This window comes from Rousettus aegyptiacus, unplaced genomic scaffold, assembly GCF_014176215.1.
Source record: "Rousettus aegyptiacus isolate mRouAeg1 unplaced genomic scaffold, mRouAeg1.p scaffold_m13_p_10, whole genome shotgun sequence".
Classification (NCBI taxonomy): Eukaryota; Metazoa; Chordata; class Mammalia; order Chiroptera; family Pteropodidae; genus Rousettus; species Rousettus aegyptiacus.
The window spans coordinates 80308105-80335930 of NW_023416285.1; the positions used below are offsets into that span (position 1 = coordinate 80308105).

Sequence of the window (27826 nt, forward strand, 5' to 3'; positions counted from 1 at the left end):
TTCTATTAGGTACCTACATTTCATGGGAGGTTGACAAGCTCTGGCAGTTACTGCACTAGTAGAAAAATCTCCATCGCAATTCTGATACTCCTTCTTGACACTCCTGCTGTATGTGTTTTCAGGAGGTGTACAACTTGGGTCATTCACTTAGACAGAAATAGAAGCAGAGAGCAAATATCTGTTTTCTGATTCAACTGAGCAAGTCACTGGGCTGGCGACTGCAGAGGAAAGAGATTCCACTACAAACACAGGGCTATAGGAACACGGAGGCAAGGCGAAGAAGGCAGAATCTTTGTTTTGTTCAACAATTTGCCCCCAGCGCTAGTATATAGTATGCTCTCCATAGATAACTGTTTAGCGAATGCACAAAAATGAGAAAAAAAAAAAGGACATTTGAGCTAGGTTTTGAAGGATGATCACTAGATAAACCGCATGTGCACATTTACTAGAGAGAGAATTGACGTTTAAAATAGATTTGGAGTACAATTATCACAGAAGTAAATGACATAACAACGATCCTAGTGGCCTAGACCAGGGTCCTTGGACTCGTTGGCTCAATGTCACACATCCAGTCAGCACTATAAAGTTAGAGTCTGGGTCTTGTAACACTTGGTTTCTCTCTTTTACTATGTCAGGCTCATTTAAAGCCAGGGCACTACACTCTATACACAGAGGGACAGGCCAGTGTCTACCACAGACCTGGCTGTGCTGCAGTCCACTGTCAGAGTCATAAGAAATGACCCTCACAAAACATGTATGTGGCTCATTTCCCTACTGGGGTTAGGTAAGTTGATCCCTGAAGAGCTATCACTTGACCTACAGGTCTGAGGTCAAAAGCATACTGATTACTGTAAATTCCTAACTTTATCAGCTCATGGAGGCCAGAGCTTGTGTGCCGGCTTCAACACGCAGGACTTGAAGTCGGGCGGGAGAGGCAAGGAGGACCCGCAGGCCCACAGCCCAAACGAGTGTTCTCAGACACTGCTCAGCCTACGGAGGACATCGTTTCCTCAGGCTCACATTCTTCGCCTTCTCGATCCCAACTGAGAGTCGGGGCTTTGCCCTCCTCTCCATACCCATACTACATGTCACCTGTCCTCTTAGATGAAACTCACGCGGTTTCTCCAATCCCTATCATATTCTGCTTACTTTCTTCAGGGTCCTATCTACTTAAGGTGGAATGGGCTGCCTCACTACCAGGTTGAGGCCACTAGGAGGGGACCCTGAGGGGATGAGGAGGAGTGAGGCATCTGATGCGTTACTGGACTAAACGCTGTCCCTTCTAAAGTTTCTTTTCAATCCTGAGATGCCAGCACTCCGCGTCAACAGCATTTAATTAAACCACCCACCAACCAACTCAAAGTGTTGCTGGAAAGACAAATGCACACCAAAAATAATAAACGTCTGTTATTATAACAGTAGATTTCACAACTTGGCAGATATGTGAGTATTTCAAATAGCGTAGTATCAGCTGTAGTCCTTTTAACCCCAGCGTTCCTGCTGGTACCCAGCCCCAGCTGTGATCTCTGCAGCAAGTCGTTAACTTCAGTTCCCTGATCTGCAAAATGGTGATGTCGCCATCTTCCTGTCTCGGCAGGCTGTTTGAGAGCCAAATAAGAATATGTAAAAGTGGAAATCACCACACAAACTTAAGATTGCGGATTTATTATGCTACACTGGCTCTAGTTTGTCACTTGCTTATGGAAAGATTTCGCATTAGCTATTAATTTTCAGCATGTAGTTTAGACCATTTCTTAACTCCTTTGGTATCATTTGGGATGTCATTCTTGATTTCCAAAGTCATGCCCACTTTATAGCATCCACATTTCTTGTCTTTTGTGAATGGATACTCCAATCTCCACCCAAGTCACTTAGAACAGTAAATGTTATTTTATATGGTCCAAAATATTAATGTGTAATTCATGAGTACATATAATGCACCAGGTACTGAAACCATAATAATGAATAAGACATGTTCTGTGCCCTTGAGAATCTTACTGTCTAGCTGTAGAGACAGCTGAAAAACAGGCAATGAAAATGTGGCATATACATGTATTAGTGACAGAAGCTAGTCACCTCTCCATAGTGTCATAGCACTATGACAAGGATAAGGACAGGCTGACATGAAAGGGACCCTTACCCAGTCTCAAGGGGTCAGGAAGACCCCTTCCAAGCCCCTGGAAGATTGCTTCTAAACCAAAACCCCTCTACCTCAGGGTAGACCTGCACACTAAGGTCACCTATAAGATGATTTTATAGCCAGTTCGTTTAAGAAATTTTTTCCGTCACTACTTTTGTTTGTTGCCTTATCTCAAATACTGATTGTGGGGCATTTAGAAAGAGGGGTCAAGCCAGTGCAGGTGCCTAGATCCAGTCTCAGGTAAGCAAGGGTCTTCTAGAACTGGCTGAGCCAGGACACAATGACGAGAGAAAAATGAGCCCACTATAAACTTTGGGTTCATTCTATGAATGTCTAAATGCCATTAATACAGAGGAAACTCTATAAGAACAAACACATTAACAGAACAATCCATCCATCAAGGCACCACTGCCTCTGAAGGTAGGGAGTCCCTGGCTGGGAGGTTCTTAAGCACAGATTGAAGTAACTGATTTGGAAACTTCTTTCTTTTTACAGCCACCACTGCATGTATGTACACACACATCAATCTCAACTTTAAAGGTAAAATATTCACCCTCACATCCTGATATGTACTCATATGTACTATAATCTTTTCTATTCTATTTCACTTTAAAAAGCTAGTGACCACTCAATGAACTTCATGGCACTCTAGTAGGTCACAACCTGCAGTTTGAAAAGTGCTGTTATAGAAATCATTCCTGTGCTGGTCAGTGTGCTGGACTAGATGACCTCTGAAATTTCGGCAAGTTCAAAGATCCTATCGATCTATGAGAAATTCCTTAGTATAACAAGTTCATTGCTCTGTTCTCAACAACAAATACAACTGTGCTATCCTATAAAAAAAGTTCTTTCCAAGAAAAGGCATAGCTACTAAATGAAGCTATTTTCCTATTCTTAAGAGCAGAAAATGAAAAAGAAATAAATCTCCTCAAGGGAAAGTACCATATTCTGCTTCCTTCCTCACTCTACTATGACTTACGAGGGACTTGACAGCTGAGGCTTGGGCACACTGCATCACCGGCTGACAGATGAGCCAGCACTGCGGAAGCAGAGAGGGAAGGCACTGGTCCCTCGAAATGAAATAGACCTGCGACACTGCCACTTTCATTCTCTCTTTGGGTTGTGGAAGCCGGGACATGGCTTTCTGTTTCTTTTGATGTCACTACTGTTCTTTTCATGTTTTCCTACTATTCTCTGGCCCATATATTCCTAGAGTCAGTCCATCATCTCAAAAACAAAACCTATAAAAGCAGTTTAAAAACCCTACCACCACAATAAAAACCTGGTTAAAGGAACACGTTATCCTAATGGATCTCGTTCTCCAGGTGGCATGTGTCCAGCTGTTTCCCCTCAACGTGGGTGGACGGTGCTTGCAGACTTTCTCCCACACAAGTGTAGACAGGGTGGCAGGGCACAGTAAGAAGGACGTCATGCGCTTTGATGTTAGAATGACCTAGGTTTCCATCCTGGCTTCCACTGGGTCGGTGGCCTTTATGAAGTTACTTAACTTCAGCGCCTCAGTTTTCTCGTGTGTAAAACAGATGGGTCTGCCACTTTATTCCAAGGTTATGTGGCTCTCAGGAGCATTAGGATATTAGGATAGAAACTTCTACTGGACTTTGTGATATTGCTCAGTTTAACTAGAGAGAAATCAGAACTAGTCCCAGCCTCCTGCTCAGAGAATTTCTCACCTAGTTGTACAACTTGGGTCGAGTAAAATAAGCCACTCGATTAAAAAAAAAAAGCTTTGTAGGACAGTACACTTGGCCCTGAACAACATGGGTTTGAAGTGCACAGGTCCACTTACATGCTGATTTTTTTTTCAATAAATACTGTAAGTGTATATTCTCTTACTTATGATTTTCTTAATAACATTTTCTTCTTCTCTAGCTTACTTTACTATAAGAATCAATACATAATACATATAACATACAAACTATGTCTTAATCGACAGTTTGTTATTGATAAAGCTTCCAATGAACACTAGGCTATTATATTAGTAGTTAAGTTTATAGGGAGTCAAAAGTTACACATGGATTTTCAACTACATGGGGGGTTGGCACCCCTAACCTCTGCGTTGTTCAAAGGTCAAGAAGAAAAACTAGATTTATAAAAAATCCTTGTATAGAAGATTTTGTGCTGAGTGTACAATGCAAATTTTTGTTATCTGCTATTAAAATGCTACTTCTCACCTCTTTAAAACTGGTTTAAATTAAATTAAATTCATGAGACCCAAAAAAGAAATGCTTTTTGCCTGTAGTCTCTAATTTAGGTGGTTTGAAGGAAATGGTGTAAAGGAATAACAATGGCGAACAGCCAAGTTTACCTGTACTAGGTTTCCTGATCAATTCATGAAATCAATAGGTTTATATTCTATTACTCCCCATTTCCCTGACTAAGGATGCTTATGATACGCAGTGAAATGTAGAAAATACTCTCCAGTAGATGCATAACAAACTCATCAAGAATATCTTCCAATTCTGGGTTAATTTATTCCCACTTGCCCCAATAAAGTTTCTCTATACAAAGCAGAAGGAAAAGCCTGCTTTATAAGCTTGAAATAGCAGTGCACATGAAAGATAATAACATCAACCATCCACTGAGAATCTGCAAAGTGCCAGACATTCTGTTAGTTGCCTGGAATACTTTATTTCATTTTATGCTCACAGCACACTTCCTGATGTAGATATGAATGTCTCCATTTCACAGACAAGAAAACTAAGGGTGAGTCCAAGGTGATACAGCTTATAAGGTTCAAATCAAGGTCAGCTAGCTTCAAAGTCTGTATTTTAGGCTCACTCGTCTATATTTCCTTTTTTTAATAACAACAAAAACTTCCTAATTTACCAAATAATGCATAAACAAGAAAAGATAGAAGGTGTGGTGACATTAAAATAAAAACTATGTATATTTAAAATGAAAAAAATTCTCCTTTATTCTCTGAGATTAGGATGGCTCTTCTAGATGCTTCTTTCCTTATACAAATCAAACACACACACACACACACACACATATACACAAACCTTGCACATGTGTATATGCATACACACATGCTCAGACACACAGAGTTGATGCCTCGCTTTACTGTGATGTTTTATGGCAATACTAGTATGAATTTATAAACACTCAGTAACATGATTCATTCACAAATACACCTTGCAATCACTTTGTGACCTCCAGATCTCTTTGATCCTTTCGGGTTTGGGGTTCTTCGTCAGTAACAGGAAGCATCATAAAACCTATTGTGTGAAACTGAAAAGCAGAAACTACAATCTATCAGAAATGAAAGAGGAGTGAGTAACTTTAGAAAAAAACAAATTCTAAAAAAAAAAAAAATGTATAAATAGTCACTCCTATCTGCAACATTAATAGAATTTGAACTTAATTTGAGCAGACAATGGGAAACAACGCAGGGCTTCTGCAAGCAAGGGAAAGGCTGCTCCACAGAGGCTCTGGCAGGAAAGTGGCAGACTACCATGGTCAAAGCGAGGACAGACATGGGGTCAAGTAGTCGTAAGTCCTGCTGCAAAGTGCAGGGCTGGCAGCAGAGGGGATAAGTAAATAAAAGGAATAATAAGAATAATTTTCAAAGGAAGAAGTACAGTGGATTTTAGTCTTAATGACTAAGATAACGGCCTTTTTTTTTTCATTAAGAGAAATACAGAAATCAGAAACAACTATTGGTTGGAGAAGATGATGAGTAATTTGACTTTGGTTTTAACCAATCTATTTACACAAAATTTTCTTTTCTCAAAATTCTTTTCAAATGGATTTTCATCAAATCAGTTGTTCCTTCCAAAGAACCTGATTGAGACCACTTAAGGTCATCTTATTGTGGGGTAGGTTTCTACAGTATCAGCCAAATGCCGTTTATATTCACATGAAAGGGCTGATAAAATTAGAAAAGTGTCGTAAACAATCCATTAACATTTCAGCATGGAGTTGAGGTATCCACCACCCCCCTCCACTGTAGGATGAGTTTCTATTTCTCTGTGTTGCTCACACATATCTGTTGTGTCGAACTGACTCTGAAACACTGCTCATCAGACAAGGAGCGAACCTCTCTGGGCTCCAGTCTTCTAAAAAAAGTGAGATAAGAAGATTGAACTAAAGGTTCTCAGGGTCCTTCTAGCTCTAGAATCTGCCCCTCTCTCCAGCATGTTCTCCCTTGTTATGAACAGCATGCATTTCTAATTCAGTGGTCACAGTGAAAAGCTTATAGCTTGTGGCCATGACACAAAATAAAGCTAAATAGGTCATATGATGATAGAACCTCTGACCTTGGCCTCATTAGCACCCCTACAGGGGCCAAGCAAAAGAGCAGAGCTAAATGGCCCCACACTGAGCGGAGGAGGAGGCGGGTACTGGGGGGAGGGAGGCCAGGGAGTATGCCGTCCAGCAATTCTCCAACCCAGAAGTCTCAGAGTACAGGTATCACACACTTATTCTAACTTAAATTGATTAAGACGCTTGTTCTGCACTGAATGTGCAAGGCACTGGGCTCTGTGCTAGAGAACAGAAAAGCGCAAAGGACCCGTCAGTCCCCTCCTCATGGATGTCACAGCCTAAGTGCTCTTCTTCCAATTCCGGGCATTTTCATCCTTAGAGGCTGAGGCTCGCAAATGAGTGTTCTCTAACAGGTACTATTTCCTCCACCTTTTCTATTTATAAAAATAAAAACTAACTTTTATTCTCTTATTTAAAGTTATAAAGCTCCCAAGACAGTAAAATGAAAGAAAATATTAATAAGCTCATTAAATGAAGCAGACTTGTCTTCCTTTTAAAAATTTGTCTGGAACATGAATGGAAATTTAATAAGGGACAAAGAAAAACACCCCATTTAAAAATATGAAACAAATATTCACCCTCACCTATAGTCAAAGATATGTAAATTAAACCAAAATGCCATCATTCACTTAGCAAATCAGCGAAGCTTTTAGAAAGCACCGTTTGTTGTGGGCTTGGGCATGATGAGCTATAAGGGTTCTCCTATTTGTGGGTGTATGAATGTGCAGGGGGTGTCTGTGCATAAATGGGTATTTCCTTTCTTAAAGGTTATTAATATGTTATGAACTCTTTAAAAATATAAAACCTATGGACTAATTATCTCACTTCTTAGGATCCATCCTAATGACGTAATCAGAGATACAAAGTTTTCTATCAGGATATTTACCCAAGTTTTAATTATGTTAATAAAAAATCAAACTACATGTCAATTTAAGGGATGATTAAAAAAATTCCGTTGCATCTACATGGTAGGCTATAATATGTATAACATTTATAAAATTACATTTTCAGATACATAATGGCACAGGGAAATGCTCACGATACCATGTCAAATAATAAAGACAGGATACAAAACCCTAGAGTCAGTGTAATACCAATTTCACTTATATGCATATGCACAGGGGGTGAGGGGGCATGGAAAGGAAACAAACCCAAATATTAGCAGTGGTATTGGATTCTGGATTTGCTTTTTCTTAAGTCCTTATTTATACTTTACTATATTTTATGAGGTTCCGTCATAAAATGCATTAGGTACAACTATATGAAGTTGCCGTTTTGCAGGTAAGAAATGTTCAAATGTTAGCACTTTCATATACTTTAATATTATTTCATCATCAGGAAAAACACTTTCAAGAACAAGGAGTTGCTTAGGTAAGATTAGGAAGATGTACCTTTGAATATATATTGCATATTTTAAAGTTTCAATAAGAATAAAAGAAACACTGGAGAAAAGAATAAGTGAACAGTAAATCAAATAAGGTTCTAAGGGTCTAGTATGTGGTGCATGTTTCTTATCTGCTACAGAGATTCTTAACCTATTTGCAGTAAGCCTAAAATTACATGTTTTGTTGATAAAATCTAACACAAGATTACAAATAGCATTCTAAAGGTCTCGATTAGACATTACTCCTCCTCTAGAAAACCTTAAACTTAGCTGTAGTCACTGACATTCCATACTTAAGATGTAATTAGTCCCTCAAATTGTTGGCAGTTCACTGTAAATATTTCTGCAACTGATGATTTTTCTGTCTAATGTTACGATTAATATATAACAAATTACTTTATTTAAACAAGAGGTAAATAGTCAAGATATAAAACAAACCAGGATGGAGCATGTTGCTAACTGATATATGGACGTTTAATTCTTTCTACAGCTTTTTTTAATGGTAGAGCTATGTGTTTTATTATGAGCAATAGGATTGTCATCCCTCTTTTCAGTCTTAATAATTAAATAAAGAACTCAACAGTTCCAGTTGAAGTTCTGGGACAGTAAGTTCCCACACAATGTCATTACCATACTACACAGAATGATAGTCAGCTCTGCCAGAGCCTTTGAGTTGTTAAAATCTCCTAAGACATAAAAAACATATTTACTCTCTGAAGCAATAATTTTAGTAGAGTAACCATCACTGAGTTGTTTCTTTAAGGTGACAGAAAAAAAAAAAGAGAGAAAACTTGGGTCTAAGATCAAAAGGATCTTGGAATGCTAATGTGCTGGGTTGGGTTGGTGTTAAGGCACTGATCCAAAAACAGAGAGAAAGAGAAGAAAATATTATGCACTTCATTTTTCTCATAAACATTATCCCCTCTAACTTTTTTTTTTTGTCTTTTCCGTCACAACTTGGTGAATTCTCTCCCTCCCTCCCTCTCTTTCTCTCTCTACTGTCTTTCTTCTCTTTTACCTTTAAATTCTGTCACACAGTTAAGTTTTGGAGACCACACCCCATTTTCATGAGGCCCTAAGTACCGCACTAACATTTTTGAAAGGTTAGCAATCATTAAGAAAAAGACTAAAATTAGATAAGATTTTTTAAATCTTCTGGAATTTTTTAACTATTTGCAAAAATAAATGTGAAACTTATAATAGGCTAGAATTTAATTCCACTATCATCAAATATGTCAAACTCCATATGCAAAGATTTCTAAAATAGTCTGTTAAACTTTTAACATAATAGTTTTGTTTTTAAATATCTTTAGAATAAAAGAGCCAAGGTTTTGTAAAAAAAAAAAAAGTTTAAAATTACTTCATATAACTTTTACATTTTTTTCTCATTTTCTAAGTATAAAAGTCATAGAAAGTTATTCTAGAAGTAGACACTACAAAATTCAGTGTTTAAGCAAAAAGTAAAAGTTCCCAATATCCCTACTGAGAGATAACCAACAGTAACTAAGGTGTCTATTTCTCCAACTCTTCTTCCAATACATAGAGGTGTGTTCTCTCCCCACCACCCCTTCCTCCTTCTTGAAAAGTATCTTGGTTTCTCCCCCTAAATTCTTTCGTTTCCATACAGAAGAAACAAGCTTAATAGATAAGCTATCAAAAGATAACCAGCGCAAACTACAAGGATTTTTAGCGGTCTGATAATCTTTGCCGGTCTGCAACTATATAGAAATATAAACTGTTCCCAACTATATTATCTATAGAACGTTTTTGGAAACTATATTTAATTAAAGAAAGTAAAGGTGATAATTTTAAACAAGAGATCATAAATTCCAATCCAGATAACTGAAGTTTGAGCATTGAGGCAGTTTCTGGATTTTTAAATGACATTTAGTGTTTAAAGGAGATATCAAAGTACTGGAGACTGACCTTGTCCTCCCTGGGCTGCTGGCCTTGGCAAGAGAGTGTCCCTCAGCATTCCTTAAATCAGCAGGCCCTTGAAACAAAGTACAATAGCAAGATTTTAATGAGTGAGATAACTCTTCCCATTAAAAAGGTAAAAAAAAAAAAAAAAAAAAAAAGTCTGTTAAAAAAGCAAAAAACCCTGCAGGAATGGGTTCAGCAATAGGGCCAGAGGATTTCAGAGATACAGTCCTTGCTTATCAGAATAAAAACCACAACAGAACAATGGTTTCAATCCTATGCTCTGTGTTCTAAACTCTCTCCAGATTAATTGGCCTAGAGTCTCGCCAAGCTCATTAAAACTTCTGGACTCCTACAGCAAGGTTGGTGTTTACTGTCTTCGCAAACTAGAGGGCTCTCCCAGCAAGGACAAGAACTTGGTGGAACCACAGACTCCTGGGCTTTCTTTACTGATAGTATTTCTCAAAAAAAAAAAAAAAAAAAAAAAAAAAAAAAAGAATTGCATTTTAAAAATCAAACTCCAAGGATACTTGCTTTTCATACTTGCTTTTATTTTTAACTGAAAAATTGATCCTTATTTATTCTCCTTGTGGTACCTCCCATGTCCAGTTACATTTTATAGCTACTGAACAATATACCACCCACCCCTGGAATCTGTGACCACTCGCATGGGTTATTAGATAACTCTGATTAGCTGGTCAAGGACTCCAGAGCATGTGGACACAGGCATTTTAAGTTATGTTCCAAGGAGGTGGAAAGACAAATTCTATTTTTTTTTTTCTGGCATAGGCTTCCTCCACCCACCCAATCCCCCTAAATCTCTCAGGCTTGCCAAGGGCCTGACTTCCCCAGTTTCTGCAGCAAAGGGTGAAGTTTGGCGGGAGAAAGGCCCAGCAGATTAAAGCCTCTGTTCAACAATTATTTGCTCACTCCAGCAGGAGTGAAACAGTTTGCTACATGCTGCCTGCCTCAGTAACACTTAGGGACCTTCAGGAAGCTTGTTCAGAGGTGGCTAAGAATTACATACCTCCTATCAAGGTAAATATAAACTCCAAGGCCGCAGGATATCATGGAAAACCAAATGAATTTACCAAACCCCCAATCTGTCTTGGTGAAAACCAACCCAAGTCTTATGCAATAAAATCTGAATGGGATTTCCAAAACGACTTTACAAACGCCTGTGTCATTAGATGGTCTTAATCTAATTTGATCTTCTTAAATTCAAAAACTGTGAGCACAAGTTTTTCCTGCACAGCCTTTGACCACGCAGTTTAGACTATTGAGTCTGCCTTTTTTATCAAGGAAATTTCTGGTTGCCCACATCCCATGTCCCTCTCCCCTCCACTCCCCTCCGAAGAACACCCTCCTATCTTCCAACCCTCACCTCAAATCACTGGGATATCTGAAAATCTGAAAAGACAAAAGACAGAAAAAGGAAGGACATGAAGCTGTGGGAAAAACGTCTGAGTTGTGTGGTCCAAACTACTTCACCCTCCTCCCCTAGACGGGCCAGGCAACCGGACTAGCAGACGGAGCCGCCGGCGTGGGGGATTAAAGGGGGTGGGGAGGATGCAGCCAGTGGGAGAGTAAGTGACAGGGTGAGTGTGTTGGGGGGGGGGGGGTGACCTGTCTAAGCTAATTCCTCAAAGTCCTCTGCTCCTAGAGGGTGGCTGTGCAGGACCAGGGCATGACTGGGTTGCGCTGGCACGAAGTTCCCGTTTTCATTTTTTTCTTTAGTAGTGAAATCACAGCTTCTTTTTCAAACCCGCAGAAGAATCCGAGGCTCCCGGCTGCTACCGCCAGTGACAGGCAGCAAGAGCGGCGCCTTCAGCTGTCGGTGCCGCGCCTCACTGCGGTCCCGGCATCTGGGAAGACGCTGGCATTCCGAGGTGACTTGCGGGAGAGCTGGGCTGGGGAGGGGGGCGCAGGGGTGCAGGGTGCTCGCGGAGACCCGAGCGCCAGGACCGCGGGCGGGCAGGCAGCTCGGGATCCCGGGAACCAGCGGACCGACGAGATTTACAGCACTCTCAGGCGGGGCGCCTTCCTTTCTCTCGCCCTCCTCCCTGGCTTTTCTTTTTTGTTTGACCACCAGCAGCCGGGGGCCGAGCCGCCCGGGCACTTGCTGGGAGCGGCGGCGATTAGCGCTCTAATCCCCGGTCCTGCCCCGCGGAGCAGCGGGCGCCGGGCCCGGCGGGGACCTGCGCAGGGAGCGGGCGCCGCGGCTCCCAACGTCCCGCGGGCAGGTCCGGCCGCCGGGCACCGTGGGAACCGGGGACCTCGCGGACCCTGGGCAGCGGCTCTCAGTTCCCGGGGTGGAGATGCCCGCCCAGCCGGGGCGCGCAGGCGGGGGAGGTGGGCGGCTGGCCCCGGACTGTGGCGGGAAAGACGCCGAGAGGGGCGCGGCGACCCCCGCCCTGCGGGCCCTCCCCGCGCCCGGGGAAGACCCGAACGGCAACGCCAGCGCGGCCTTCGCGACTCGGGGTCCGCGCGCCTCGCTCCGGGGCCGGGCACCTGAGGGGTGGGGACTCGTGCTCCTGCCGAAGCGGGCGTCCCCCGCCCTCCGAGGCTACGGCGCTGGGCGCTGCCGCGGGCTCCGCGCGGGGTGCGGACGTCCCCCAAGCTTGGGGGAGGCTCGGACGCGAGCAACGTCCGGCTGGAGAAGTTGAGGTAGAGCGAGGGGGGCTGGGGGAGAGGCCGCGGGAGCGGGCCAAGTGCTCGGCGGGAGTCAGGAGTGGGGAGAGTCGCCGGGACTTACCTATCAGCTCCCTCATGCTGCCCGGCGCCGCCGCCACCGCTCCGGCCGGCCGGGGACCAGCACCAGCAGCCCGCTGGCAGCCGCCGCGGCGGAGCATGCCCGGAGCCACCGCCGCCCGCCCCGCCCCGCGCCCGGCCCCGCCCCGCCCCGCCCTCCTGGCCGCCTCCGGGCTCCGGCTTCCTCCAGCCAGGGCTGCACCCAGGCAGGCAGCCCGGAGCGTGGGCCACGGAACTCCCTCCTGGGTGGGTCGTGCGGAAGGCACAGGGGGGCTGGCCACCTTTCCCTGTCCTTTCCTGTCACTTGTGGTTGGGCGGCTTAAACCCTGTGCGATATACACATACACAGATACGCAGAAAACACAGAAATACTGGTACAGTCACACAGATGCACACACGCTCATATACAGTAACACAGATACACACGAACCCACTCATATACAAACACATCAAATACAACATCAAACAGATGCATATGAACATGTATATACACACGCACACAGAAACACACACACGTTGAAGGCATAAAGAGCAGAAAATAGCGATGGTTTCAACACCTTAGAGCTTGGGATTTCCTTCGTTTAAAAAAAAGACATGCAAGAGTCTTAGCTGTAGGTTGGAGGAGAGCTCAGAAGTCAGCTGGTCTGTATTCTCTTGTGACAGATGAGGAACCTGAAGCCTAGAGTAGGATTTACCTAATAAAGCCAGGAGTAGGAGGTCCATGGGGAGTTCTGAGCAGAATGAGTCTTTACCGCCTCCCAACCCACTCCAAGTTTCTCTTGCAGCAGAGATTAGACGGCCGACAGGTCTCCTCAGGGGCAAAAGTTATAGCATTTTGGAGGACAGAGAAAAGACATAAAATGTCTAGCTTTACTAATGAGTTGGGGAGAGGGAGAGGATGTTGGCTAAATCAAGTTCACAAAGACAAAAATGGATGGCAGAGCAGGCCGGAGTCCTTACAGAATGATTTTTTTAGAAAATCATTGACCTGCACCATGCACTTAGGGGTGTGCTTGCTGCCATAACACCAGTCACATCTAAAGTTGTTTGCACTGCCACCATAACCACGGGAGGCTCCAGACTGAGCCCTTTACATGCATTATTTTCTTTTAATCCTTACCACAGTCCTAGGAATTGGGTGCCACTGGAAACGAAGGCTCAAGGAGGCACACGGTTAGCAAGTTGCAGAATCTAGCCCAAGACAAGACCCTGTTCTGAACCCTAACTATAAGTGTATACAGACTAAGAGGGCAAAAAAGCCAAACACAGTAGAGCTGGGAGAGAATAACTAAGCAGCTGCCATGTTGTGTGTTATCTGTAGTACATTTGAGGACACCAGGTGAGGAGACGAGAGCAGACAACATAATCAGATGCTCAAGAGGCAGATGGCTTGGGCCTGACTTGGGGGCCTTCTGCTACTTTCTAGATGTGTTTAACTTCTGCTAGTCTCAATTTCCTCTCTACAAAATGGAGTTGATGATGATACTCACTTTATAGGAAAGCCATGAGAATTAAATGAGATAATGTCTTTCTAGCACTAAGCATAGTTCTAACACATTGTGAAAGTGAAGACAATGTTAGATCCTACCACTAATACTCGTGCTGATAGTGCTTTGTGGGCTCTTCTTACTAGGGAAGGCTTGTTGGGGAGCTCCTTGAAGAACAGGTGGGTTGTGGCTAGGCAGAGACAAAGGGTATCATCTCTGGGCTGGGAGTGATAGGATAGAAAAAAAAAAAAAAACGACAAGACAAAGAAACAGCAGCTTTTCTGGGAAATCGCAGATATTAACAACAGTGACACTTTCTTGTTATAAAAGCATCTTCCGGGGATAGATTGCTTCAATGACATACAATTCTTATTTGTCTTCAATTTGTCAACTCAATGAAATAATTTTGTTGTTGTGGAGCTCCTGTATCTGCCCAGCACACTGCAGACACATACAGAGCCAAACGTTTCCTCAAGATCATTAATCAGCCAGCGAATTGAGATTAGGGTGCATTTTCTTCATAGAACAATGTTATATTGTTGGGTTTCTGGGTCAACTTCAGAGAAGTTTTATAATGTAACTGAAATGCTGTATAGTTGCAGTAGAAAACAACATTGAAACAATGCTAGGAACGAAGTTAAACTGACCCAAAAAAGCTTAAGAAGAAATAATGTTTTTTTGCAGTAAGGCTGGTAAGGGCAGATTTAATTAAGGGAAGGTAATAAGATTGAAATACCAGATTCTGAAAAAGACTTTACAGTTTTAAAGATTTTTATGGTTTCTTGACACTGGTTCTCTATCGTGAGAACCCCATTTCAAAATGTGTGGCTTCTTTCTTTCTTCGGTCCTGATATATCACTATCCCTGCTCTAATGCTTTCCAGCCATGGCTAAGGCCATTTCAAGCAAACAAACACAATGAAAAAATGTGGATAGAAGGAGGTGATTAGGCTGGGGGCAAGAAGAAAAGTGGGAGATTTTCCGAAGATTTGGGAATAGAATTATGAAGAGGAAGGAAGGCAAGGTTGGAAAGCTACATGAATATGAGCAGGTGGCTGTCTGAATTATAATGTAAGAAGACAGAGGCAAGGGGGAGTGCGGCGCTTCCCCCAAAGAAGATAAAAGTTGGTGAGGAAACCCACGGGGCCCTTTTCCCACGCGAGACACCAGTACACAGACATGGGTTGGTGGACATGAGATACAAGAAACCAGCCATACATAATTGTATGTATTTTTTATATATACACTCATATACATACATGCATATCTACATATCTATCTCTATATATTCTTATTATGTTTTCAGATAAAAGGACAGTTCTTCCTAAGTCAGGTCTTTGCAACTCAGAAAGCACATGTGTAAGTTTTATCTTGGCCACAAGAAGAATCACATTTCTTCTTCTAATCACCACCCACTCCCACTTTTGTGCAACTTCAGTACCATTCTCCCACCTACTTGATTTGGGGAGATTTAAACACAGGGAAAAAATGTTACTGCTTATGTGATATAAAATGTAAAATATGATTTAAAACAACTTTTATCGAGATGCTGTTAGAAATCTAGTGCTGTCTGGGAACATGTGCCAGGATGCAGCCCCGGATGCCCAAATGTCCCCGTCTTGCTCTGAGTCCTGGAGAAGGGATTTCACAGACGCAGGAAGGAACTTGGACTGTTGAGTCATCGGGGCAGATGTGCGATGACCAGAGAAAGAATGCTTAACGGCCTTCTTTAGGAAAAAAAAAAAAAAAAAGACAAACCCTTGTTTCTTCAACTTGCAGCCTTTTCAAGGACCTAGAACGACCCTCATCCTTCCTTCTGTGATGACCTACTAGGAGGTGTCCTTTAGCTGATGTAGTTTTGGCTCTTTTTCTTAGTCTGAAAAACATTATCAATTTTCTTTTTTTTTTTTTTTTGAAGATTAATGTTCTTGATAAAATCTCGAAGTCCTTCTTGTTGGCTAGTTTTAGAAAGTCAGATAATAATGATTATACAAAACCCTGAGTTTTATGTCAACAGGTGCTAATAAAATTCATTTTTAGATATCAACATGCTGTATATTAATTCAGAGGTGATACCGCATAATTATTTTTAACCACGAAATCTGTTTCTCAAAGTGTGCTCCATGGACCACTTACTTCAGGACCAAGAGGGGACTCAAAGCCAGATCCCTTGGCCTCATCAACAATGGACACAATCAGAATTTAATTTCTACTTCCTACAGTTGAGACCCTGGACTCTGGACTTAAGGCAAACGCCCAGATGATTCCTACACATGGTAAAGTTTGAGAAACAGGTCTACAGCACAAGAAATAAGAATTGTGTCGAGAGCCTAACAAAATGATTGGTACGTAATAAACATTTAAAAAAAAGAAAAAACAGTAGCTATGGACATCACTATGTGATGACGATGAACAGCAGAGTCAGGAATAATGCGCATTAGGCTTTGTCAACTGTTGCTTAGAAGATTTGACACCTTCCCAGGCAGAAAAATGTATATCCCTGGGGATTAAGAAAAGAATAATAAACATTTTATAATTATATATCTTCACTCTAAGGAGAATAAATCTGCATGGTTTTTGCTCAAAAAAAAAAAAAAATCATTTGTCGTCATTCGCTATCTCTGTCAGCCTTTTCCTCCATGAGGCTACACATTAATGGAAAACAGCCTCCCCGCCTCTCTCGCTGTCTCACAAGCCCTGTCACCACTCACCCGTAGAAAGGGGCTGCTGTTTACTAGTGGTTGACAGGACATTCCAAACATCCCCCTGCCTGCAATCTACAATCCTTTGCCAAATTCATAAGGAAAACCCTGTTTTCCTGTCCTCCGGGGGAATGACAGCGGCTGGCTGAGATCCCACTGGTACAAAGGTGATGCAAACGTGGCTTCGAGAAGACAGTGATGGGGTCAGACATGGGCACCTCTCCTGCCATCACATACCAGCTAATCGAGAATCAACCCAAATTAATTTGAGTGTTTTCTTAAATCCTGTCTGACATTTCATTTTAAAAATGGGAAATATGTGAACAACCATGAAACAAGTTAGTTCCCAACATTAATTACCAAAAAAAAAGAAAGAAAAAAGCTTTTATTTCAGGAAACGATGACATATCAGAGTTTTATTAAGTCAGGGATGGCTAACAAAACAAGGATGACACCAGGTTGTGAGGGAGATGTGACAACTGGCTTTCAGTTCATGTTTCTTACGTGCCAGGCACGTGGCTAGGCCTTGACTAAGTTCTTCCATGTACATAAGGTAGCATTTATTACCCGGGCTGTATGATTTTGAGTTAGTGATTCTAGTTGAGTCTTGATGAGAATGTAAATATCCTACATGAGAAAGCTTTCCGTATCTTTGCTTGTTTGCCTTCATGAAAGTCCCATAGCATTTTGTTTAAGCTGCTAGAATAGCATTAATTATGGCATATGCCTTGGATCTGCTTTATCAGCATACATATTTGTTCGGCTACTAGATCCTGAGTTCCCAGTAGAAGAGACTATTCATTCCTACCCCGTGTTTTCTTAAGTTCTATATTTGTCTGCTTGGCATCCATTAATTACAGGGCCAAACTAAGGGCCACAGTTGTTTGCAACTCCCCTGCGATTAAAACCTCATACTCTGAACCACCTTCCTATCTAACTCACCCGCACCAAGACAATATTTTCACTGGCCTAACACCCAGTCAAGTAGGGACAGCCCTTATGCCCCGATGCCCATCACGGTTATTCAAACCAGTCAATCCTAAACTGTTTTCCTGGCCCTGCTTTCCCTTTCACCCAGAGACCCCAGTAAAGGCTGTGGTCTATGCTTCGCCCTCGTTCCTTTCTGCCTCCTTAGGAACCTTGGGGCTTCCCCGTCTGGCCCTCGGTGGCATGCATGCCTCTTGATTCTTGAGGAACTGTAACTTTAAACTTTTCTTTCAATACATTGACTTCTCCATGTTGTCACTCAGTCACCTTTATAAATTAAGACCCAGGTACAAATCAATCCCTCCTTGCACTATACCTGTGGACAGGTAGATGAGACAACTGTCTTGAATTGTAGAATATCTCTAAAGTAAAAAATGGTCATCTAAACTCACATTGTACATAACCTGAGTTATAAATCCTCATCATCTGAACAGGGTCAAAATGTTAGCTGAGCACTAATGGTTCTCATAGGGAAAATGGCCAGCACTTTTAGAAAATGTTTAGGTTTTCTGGAATTTTTGGTCTATTTGTTTTAAATCTGTTTTGAGTTTTACTTTTGCTTTTGTATGTGTGTTCTGTCTTAAGCCCAGATTACTGTCCTCAAACTGTTCATTAGCTCCCTAAACCTGGGTGATATATATATGTATAGATATCTCATGATATATATAATATATATCATATGTAAAACAGGTCGGGTGCTCTTTGTTTATTTGGTTTAATCCAACAAAAAGTTAAACTTTCTAAAAGCAAATAATATAAAAATGCATATAAGAGAGGCCAAAAAGAATTATTAGCGGTTTGTAGTAAGACAACCAATAAACATGAAACAGAAGTCTGAGAAAAGAAAATAAATCACTAGTGAAAGTCAGCTTTTCATCATCAGTAGTTAAAAAATAACAATAAAGTCCAAACCCAGTCTCATTTGTCAGGAACAATTGGCTCCCGGAAAACTGCCGCAATGTTTCTTTAGTCATCCCCTCCCACTCCCCCCCCCCCGCACCCCATAACTGAATCCATTTTCCCCAGTCATAGTCATTGCCGATAAGGCTCAGCAGGACTCACCGCTTCTGCGTGCGCCATCACTGCAACCTCTGCCCCCCGCATGGGGGCACTTCCAACCCAAGCGGACGAATTGAGAGCAGTTTTCAAGTCAGCAGGAAACTTCATGTACTTTCTAGTTTTCCCAAACCAGTGAATGTATTAATTCTTTGTCTAAATATTTTTACAGTCTTCCCTATGGTTCTCGATGCCTGGAATGTGTATTAGAACTTTTGCTGAAACCACCAAATACCTGAAAGTTACCATACCTAACTAGTCACAGATGTAGTATTAAATCCGCCCTGATTTTTTTTCCTCCATATACAGCATACATTGGAGCCATAATATTACACATTCTTGGAACAGATGCTATTCATAAACAAAACGAATATCTTTTCCAGAGAACACTGCCTTATTCGTGGTCAGGGGCCACCAGTTTAATTTACAGGGGCCACCTGTTTATAGGCAAATCTACATATGCGGTTACGATGGATTTTATATGTTAAGGATTAATCTAAAATGTAAAAGAACGTTTCCTAGTTGCTGATTCTTTGCTGCTATCTCATAATAAATTGTTCTAATATTATTATTGTTGTTGTTGTTTTTATTTTTCCCAGATTTTCCATGAACAGGGTATGAACAGGGGAAACAGGGATGGTGACAGACTGAGGAATGTGAGGACAAAATATTCCAGTGTTGAAAAAATTGCAGGATGATAAGCCTGATTTTCAGCCATTCGATGTCAAATGTTAAGGTCTTAATAAGATACATTTAAAAGTTGAAAGGTAAATTTTCTTAGATGCGGATTTGAAACACTAACATAAAAACAACAGAAGGAACCACACAGACACCGGCACGTCATTGCTTTGGGAAAACAAAATGCTTTCTCTTCCTCGTAAAGATGGGTGACCAGAGGTTAGTATCGCGAAAACTTACCTGGCATTTCAATGAAAGGTCACGAAACATGTTTATTTCACAGTCAACTCCCACTGCTACTCAGTGAAGCATATTTACTTAACATTCCCATGTTTCAGGTCACATGTTATATTTAGTGTTCCATGCTACAGTAGACACTATTTGCACTAACATCTCAGAGTAAGTGCAGGCCTTGCTCTGGCATTCTCACACACACAAAGGCCTAGTCACTACACCAGACTGTAAGTTTCTCAATGGCAAGCCACCTGGTGACAACTGCCATTCACATCATCAGCCCTTATAAGTAGAAATGTCATCATCTGAATATATTAAAGCGGAAATGGTAAATTTATGAACCATTTGGAAAAAATTGGTGGTTAGCTGTCATTGACTAGGATCTCCATGCTGCCACTTGTTAATGGCATGTCTTTAGGAAAATCACATCAGTTCTCGGAGCCTCAGTTTCCTTATATGATAAGAAACCACGGTCTAGTTGTGAGATTAAATGAGATATCCTGTGAAAGCATGCAGTACAGAGTCAGCATTCCACGGAGGTTAGCTGTCCTTATGCTGCACCCTTCCCGAGGTTCACGCGAGAATGCGTGAGAGAAATTCAAAGCACTTGGCACATCATAGCACTCTGCAAACCACAGCGATTAGTATCTTCAATTTCTGGGGTCTAAATATAACTTATGAGCACAGTTCCCTCATTTGTTGAGGGAGGAAACTATTTCTATGTTCATTTTCTGTTTGTAGGAAAAATGTTACAGAGATACTAGATGATTAACAAATTTTAAGAATTGTTCCACTTAGCTTTTTAATTCGAAAGCAAGACTGTGATTTCCTTCCTTCCCTTCCTTCCTTCCTTCCTTCCTTCCTTCCTTCCTTCCTTCCTTCCTTCCTTCCTTCCTTCCTTCCTTCCTTCTATCCTTCCAGACAAGAGAACTGGTATTGCAAAATGTATGAACGTTTTCAGGTTAAAACAAAGTGTTAGATCTCCTTAAAGCTATTGAAGTATCATAAAGGATTTGGTTAAGATACTGTGTAAGGCAGACTATGTAGAGATACCCTCATTTTCCTAGGGAGCTCAGATATCACAAGAGATATTCCAAGAGAACACTTTCACGAGGAGACTCATTTAATGTGAGATGTGAAGTCTCTGAGCTTAGCCTGAGCATATGGCTGTGTGTGTGTGTGTGTGTGTGTGTGTGTGTGTGAGAGAGAGAGAGAGAGAGAGAGAGAGAGAGAGAGAGAGAGAGAGAGAGAGAGAGAGAAAGAGGGCAGTAAAAGAACTAGCTTTCAGGATGTAGAAGAGTAGTTTTGGCCCAGTAACAAGAGAATGAATAAATGTGTTAGAAATCTTGATAAAAATACCATGGACAAAATAGCCATCTGATACTAAATTCAGGATATTCTTTGGAACATATACGAGCAGGATAAATTTGCATGACTCTTCCTTTGGATATTAGCACGTACTGTACCTGTGGTTAGGACATTACTTCACTGCCTTTCACTCTTTTCTTCCAAAGTTAATAGGAGGGCGCCAAGCGGGCAACTGGCCAAGGTAAAAGTAATGCGACCATATTATAAACTCCCTGAAAGTTTCAGTGATTTCAATTTTAAATACTCTTTTTGTATCTTGAGCCAAATTCTCGGGCCTGAACATTCAGAAGAGCCAGCCTGGCTCTCGGGGCCTGGCCTCCACACGGTCCCAGGTGGATAATATCTCACCTCATGAGTGGGTGGGTCAGCTGGGGTAGTGACGATGTACACAGCTCTGTGTCCACCCAAACACACAACAGCAACGCTTTCTGGGGAAAGACAACAGGGTCTGCAGCTGCTATCATCTCCAGCTGTCAGTGATCCCCACGTGGGAGAGGAGTTCAAAAGGGCGGGGAAGTCATGACCACGATACTCGGAGTGGGGTGGCAGTGGGGGAAGATCATAGAGCGGATGTCATCTATGGCACGCCCGCCGTTCCCTCACTGCACCCATTACATCCAAACACGTGATGCTTCCTCGTACGAGAAGCAATGCCCGCTCAGCCTCAGATGGCAGTCCCCCTTCTTCCCATTTCCCACGTCAAACTCATTGTTAAAGGCTTTATTACTTTATTTAAATTCTGATTTCGCAAACAGGAAATCGATACGGGCTTCAAAGAACCATCTTATTCTCCCATGGGGAAAAGACCTTGAAAGCCAGAATGGAACGGGCTGGGGTTGTCTTAATCTCTGAAGGAAATAAACACGGTAAGGGAGGGTCCCCTCTGCTCTCATGAAAAAGCCTACGTAACACGCTCTGATACACGTTGCTGTTGGTATGTTTTTAGTAGAATTCTTTGGGAACAACGTGTTCTTCTCATTAAACCTGTTAGTCTGGTGACATTTCACACAGCTTTAGCCCAACTCCATGGAATGGCTTAATTGATTTAACATTCCTGTCAGTACAATGGCGCTGGGTAATTGTTACATAATAAGGGAGCCAAAGGCCAGCTGAAAGAAGTGCCTGAGGTTTGCTCCAGCTTCGTTGCATTTTGAAGGGAAGCTGTACTCTCAGACCACTCGAGGAACTTCTGGCTAAAAATTTTTGCAAAAAAATGAAGCTGATGTCACATCAGAAATGCCAAACACCAAACACCAGCAGATGCCAACCTGTCAGAATCATGCCATCAGATTATGGAACAACACAGTGGAAAAATATGAAGTGAGCAGGAAGGGAGAAAATGCACTCGAAATTAGGGCAGTCTGTTTGTTTTGCTAATTTTTCTGATAAGGGGAGAAGTTCCTGGGAAGAACTAGGGTGAAAAGGAAAGCGCCGTCAGGCCCCTGTGCCTGCCGTTTCCCACGGCCTGCCACCATCGTAGCCTCGTCGTGTTATCACGCTTATTTCCAAGCATTGCCATTTGTTCTGAATCTTCTCGACTCGGATGACGAATGGAGTCAGCTTGATGCTTCCTAAGGCATATGTGCTTTCACTTCGAATTTATAAATATGGTTCAGACAGGGACTTTTTGAGCATTTGGTGCCTACCCCAAAATCCGACTGTTATTTCTTTCTAAACTGCCTATGTTTTTATTTTATCAAATAACTACACCATCCAGGTGTTTGTTGATTGCAGAACCCACAGCTGGAGCCGACCTGCCAAAGTCCTAGTTCTCTAAGACTGTGGGTCTCACTCAGCCAGATATAGGAACCAGACCCGCCTGTTTCAGGAAAGGTCAGCATCCCAGCGCTATCTGGTTCTCTTGTAACTGTGTGGTGAAACTGTGAAGGGCCATCTACGTGCAGTTAGGACAACATAGGGACACACGTGTAGTCCTGGGTAGCAGGGCATTGCTAATCATTAGAGTCTAAATTAAACTCTGGTGCGATGGGGCCAACAGACGGCCCGTTATCTGCAACTTCACAGGAATAAAAGTCAGCAGGAGAGCAAAGCCATTGTGCTTGTCAAGGGAAGAAGAAAAACGAAAGACATACTATAGGCTGGTGAGAACCTGCTGTGAAGACTGAATTGCTCAGGCCCATGTTTAATTCATTTTAAAAGAGTTTCCCCGGAAGAAGAGAAGGCACGTTCCCCAGCAGGACTCGCTTGCCCAGAATGTCAGGCAGAAAAACGGACATACATTCGATTGAACTTGGTAAAATATAGGGAGACATTTGGAATTGCAGAGAATATTCGCAGTGCTGCTGCCGGCTGGCGGAGTGGTCCAGCGAAACCTGCCTCCCCGAGTCGCGGCTCCCAGTCCCCTCTGTGGCGAGGTCACACGCTGCGTGTGGACTTCTTTTACAAACCCTGGGCAGACAATGGTATGTGGGGCAGCGTTGCCTAGGCCCTTGGCAAGGAACTGAACAAAAGAAATTTACTTAAATTTACTTGTCCATACTTTTTTTTCCTTTACCATGTTAACTATTTTTAATTGTACCATTCAGTGACATTATGTATGTCCACAGTGTTGTGCAAACACAACCACTATCCATTTCCTGCACTTTTTCACCATCCCTAGCAAACACGGTAGCCATCAAACAATAATTCCCCATCCCTCCCTCCCTTCAGCCCCTGGTCACCTCCATTTTCCATCTATAAATTCAGCTAGGTACCTCATAGAAGTAGAATCGTTTAATATTTGTCCTTTTGTGACTAGTGTATTCCACTTAGCATAATGTCCTTAAGTTTCATTCAGGTTCCAGCATGTATCAGCATATTCTTTCTCTTTAAGGATAAATAATATTTTATCATATGTATATACCACATCTTATTTACCTATTCGTCCATCAATGGATACTTGGGTTGTTTCCACCTTTTGGTATTTGTGAATATGCTGCTGTGAACACTTGTGCAGAGTCCTGCTTTCAATACTTTTGAGTATATGCATGTGAGTGGAATTGCAGATCATATGGAAATTCTACGTTCAACTTTTTGAGGAACTGCCAGACTATTTTCCACAGTGGCTGCACCATTTTACGTTCCCACCAGCAGTAAAGGAGGGTTCTCATTTCTCCACATTCTCGCCAACACTTATTTTCAATTTTCTTTTTCGAAACAGCCACCCTAATAGGTGCGTAGTGGTATCTCATTGTGGTTTTGATTTGCATTCCATACTTTTAATAATCCAGCCGCTAAGAACAGGTATGGCTTTTTCTTTGAAATTCCAGCGGCTCCCCCTGGTCAACCAAACAGCCGGTGGGAGTGTGAAGCCTGTTTCCAGACAAATCTCAGAGCCACTCTGCAGGGATTCCACCTTGTAACTGTCACAACCACGTAGCACGGAGAGACTGATAGGAATTGTAGAAAGGCAAACATGTGAATCAAGAAGGTCACTTTGCACTCTCAGTAGGCTAGATGAAGGGTTGGTTTTTTTTCTTTTAATATAACAGCATCAGAGAACTGCCATTTAGTACAAACCAAGCAATTCACCCACCAAGCCTGTGAAGATGGTGGAAATAGATGCTCTGATAGCAGAAGGCTGGACAAAGGCGACCACCGCAGGGCTTGCTGTTTTCATGGAAAGCTGACTGCTTTTACCTGCCAGGAAGGCCAGTAAATTATACCTGTGATAATTGGAAAGAGATGGATCTGCAATGGTCGATCAGAGAAGTTGCTTCTCCAATGACTGGCCTATGGCAGCAGGTCTTTTATACTAGTACATAAAAAGGCTATAGGACAATAGTGTGTTTCCTTTTGGAACTAGATATATCAGAGCTGCTGCAGGCATTTCTCCTTAATGACGGTCAGAAGGATGGTGCCCTCAGGCAGGGACTGACCGCAACATTCAGGACAGAGGGGGTGTGGCCAGAGCTCGTCATCTCGGTAATAGACGGTCAGAAATCATCACCATCTTCTTTTGTGCGCCCTTGTAACAAGGAACTCTATGATGCCACGTAGACGGAGGTAAGGGCCCCACAAATCTGGGTCTAGGCTCTAGCTGTCAGACTCTGCTGAGGCTCTGCCAATCAACGTCGGTGGAACTCACCTCTACTGGTGACGCCTGTTATCTGCCTTACTTTGTTAGTGGGTCAAGAAGAGTAGTAATTATAGGAGTTTCTGGCTAACTGGCAGCAAGGTACAGAGAAGCACAATTGAACCTTAGGGAAATGGAGAAATTACTCTTTGAAATAAAGTAGGCTCTTTGAGTTTCTAAGGAGCAAAATTTCCCAGAGAAAGAATCTGATTAGTCTACTTAATCTTCGTTATCTCTGGGCAAAGCTCTTTAGACATATCTTCTCCTGGTTTCTGGCCATGGATTGGCTGGCCTTTGGTCAGCCCATTGACTAGGAGCCTATCAACTGTGCTTGGAGGGCTGGGTCACATGCTACGCATTATGGCCATTCTCATTCCAGGACTAGAAGGCAGTAGGCAAAAGTTTCTGGAGCCGGAGACCATGAATCATACCTATGGTTGATGGGCCTCGTACAATCATGTCTAACTCTGCACTTCAAAAACAGACACCAGCACTTCACATGCCTCCCCTGCTTAAAACATAGAACAGTTTCTGCAGATTACGAGGCTAAGTTATAAAAAGAATTCAGCTTAGGTTTTACTTGCACAGTTATTTCTAATCGTTCTTCGTCATCCATTTAATTTTTCAAACAACCCCTCCCTCCTAAAGAACAAGGATGAAAAAGAACATCCATGTAAACCTCTTGGCAGAAAAAAAATAATCTATAAGAGGGTTTCCTCAAGGAGTTGCCTGAGTTGAGTGGTTTAGCTGTTTCTGAGAGTACGTGCAGATGGAATTAATTCTCTTAGTGTCCAGTGGTTTATTCTAATAGTCACTGAGTGAGGGAAAAAAAAAATTCTTCATTCTTTTTGTAATTTTAATCTTAGGAGAACCACGAGGTTTCAGAGCATCACTTGCATCCTTCTTCTTGAAGATTCAGTATTGTTCTACCTTCCTCCCTCTTCCCTCCTCCTCACCTTCAGGTAGCTGCATTAATGGCATTCTTGTCTCAGTTCCTAGAGCTCACAACTTCGAGTCCAACTATGTTTCTCCTTTCTTTTAACTCTTTCTTCAATAGTAAGTCATCACTTAGTCCTGTCTTTGCGACCTTTCAGCCCATCCCTTCTGATTATTCCTGCCATTTTGGCAGTAGTCTCCCAACTGGCCTTCCTCTACCCCTCAGATTTTCTCCATAGAGCCAGGAGAATTCTCTGACATAAGTCTCACTTGGATCACCCTCGCTCCTCTGTTTGCAAACCTATAGAAAAACCTCTGTCAAATTCAAATCCTTCATCACACACTTCGTACATTAAAGTCCCCAATCACATGTTTCATGAATTACCAGCCTGTCTCTCACCTGAGTAGGATGACCCCATCTCTGACCACTCTACAGTCTGCTGTGCCAGGCCTGCACCTCTTCTCAGCTTTTCGCAGGTCATTTCTTCATCTCAAATGCTGCCCCCTATCACCACCCTCCTGGGCCCTGCTCAATCCCAATAGTGGCAGCAATCCCTCATGCTTGCCCCATAGGCCTGCTTATAGCGATGCTTTCCTTTCACGCCCCCCTATGGCTCAACCAGCGTCATCCTATCTATGACGCCTGCTGCCTGTGGGCTCCCTAAACTCTTCTCCTATGTGAGACCAGGAATCCCCCAAGACTCATCCTTCTCTTGAAGGAGAAAAACGAAGTCTCTTTTCACCAGAGCAGCCCTGTTTCAGAGTCATACCAGGTACTGTTCACATTCCAAACTCAATGAAGAACAGTGAAACATACCCTCACTCTGGCCAAAATCTCCTTACTGCTGACCAACAGGTTCCCTAGGTAAAGGCAAATGTTGAGTTTAAGAAGCATCTACGTTACCTGGGTGAAAGAAACCATTATTGGCACCGAGTGAACTCACACCATGGACCACTTTACCAGAACAGCTAGAGAACAAAGGACTAGAACAAAGGGCCACTATATATGTTGATAATTTATATCTCAGTCAATTTTTTGTTTTGTTTTGTTTTTGGTTAAAATGACAAAAATCCATTTTGAACTAGCTTGGTCTTGGTCATATAAGGAGATTTAATCGGATGACAAAATTGAAGAAAGGGTTGAACACACAAGTTGGGTACGTTAAGTCATGAAGTTGAATCAGAACCTGGAATTCAATACCAGCAGGTATCACAGCTGTACCAGCATGCCTCCGACTAGGACAAAAACGAGTGTCCCCAAGACACAGCTCTGAGGAGGTCACTCGCACCTGTGGCACAACAGCAGACACTGGTTTGGAAGCTGCGTGTATGTAGTACTACCGCCTCCAGCATTGCCTGAAATTCTGGTGCCATGAGATGCTCCTTTAGTTTTTAGAAATATCCGATGTGTACATAACTGGAACGACACAAGTATATCAAATTTCTTTGCTGCAATTTAAACCGAGCTGCGTTTGTTTAAATATTATATCTTTAAAGTCTAAGTGTAATTGTTTTTACCTTTTTCTGAGAAATGAATAATTATGAATGTATATTTATACATCTCACACATAATGGTGATGATAGAAACCTTTAAAAGTGCTTTGGAACAGGTGGTAGTTTTAGAACAAAACAGATCCATTAGCTGTCAAATCCAGCTTCCCGTAGGATGGAAAACAGAGTCAGTTCTCAGGTGATGCTAAGAAAAGCTCTCACTTGTTCTAATATCTTAGAGTATGAATTCTTTTGTAAAAATTTTGCCATGGGGAGACTATGACAACTCGCTATTAATGAATATCACTGCAAAAAATAAAAAAATAAAAAA

General features: G+C 42.3%; 1 protein-coding gene across 4 annotated transcripts in view; it reads right to left on the bottom strand.

The window, feature by feature from the left end:
* The window catches only part of JCAD (junctional cadherin 5 associated), a 79629-nt gene that overhangs the window by 29964 nt on the left and 21839 nt on the right, over positions 1-27826 (bottom strand). Inside the window, exons 1-2 of one of the 4 annotated variants that reach the window (XM_036228081.1) lie at positions 12487-12592; positions 9738-9804 (exon numbers count right to left, since the gene is read on the bottom strand). In XM_036228081.1, coding sequence (XP_036083974.1) covers positions 9738-9804; positions 12487-12583 — 164 coding nt within the window. In that variant the 5' untranslated portion in view covers positions 12584-12592. Of the gene's footprint in view, positions 1-9737; positions 9805-12486; positions 12593-27826 lie in introns of those variants that run through there. The other 3 variants (XM_016132661.2, XM_016132662.2, XM_016132663.2) reach the window with 3 other exon arrangements.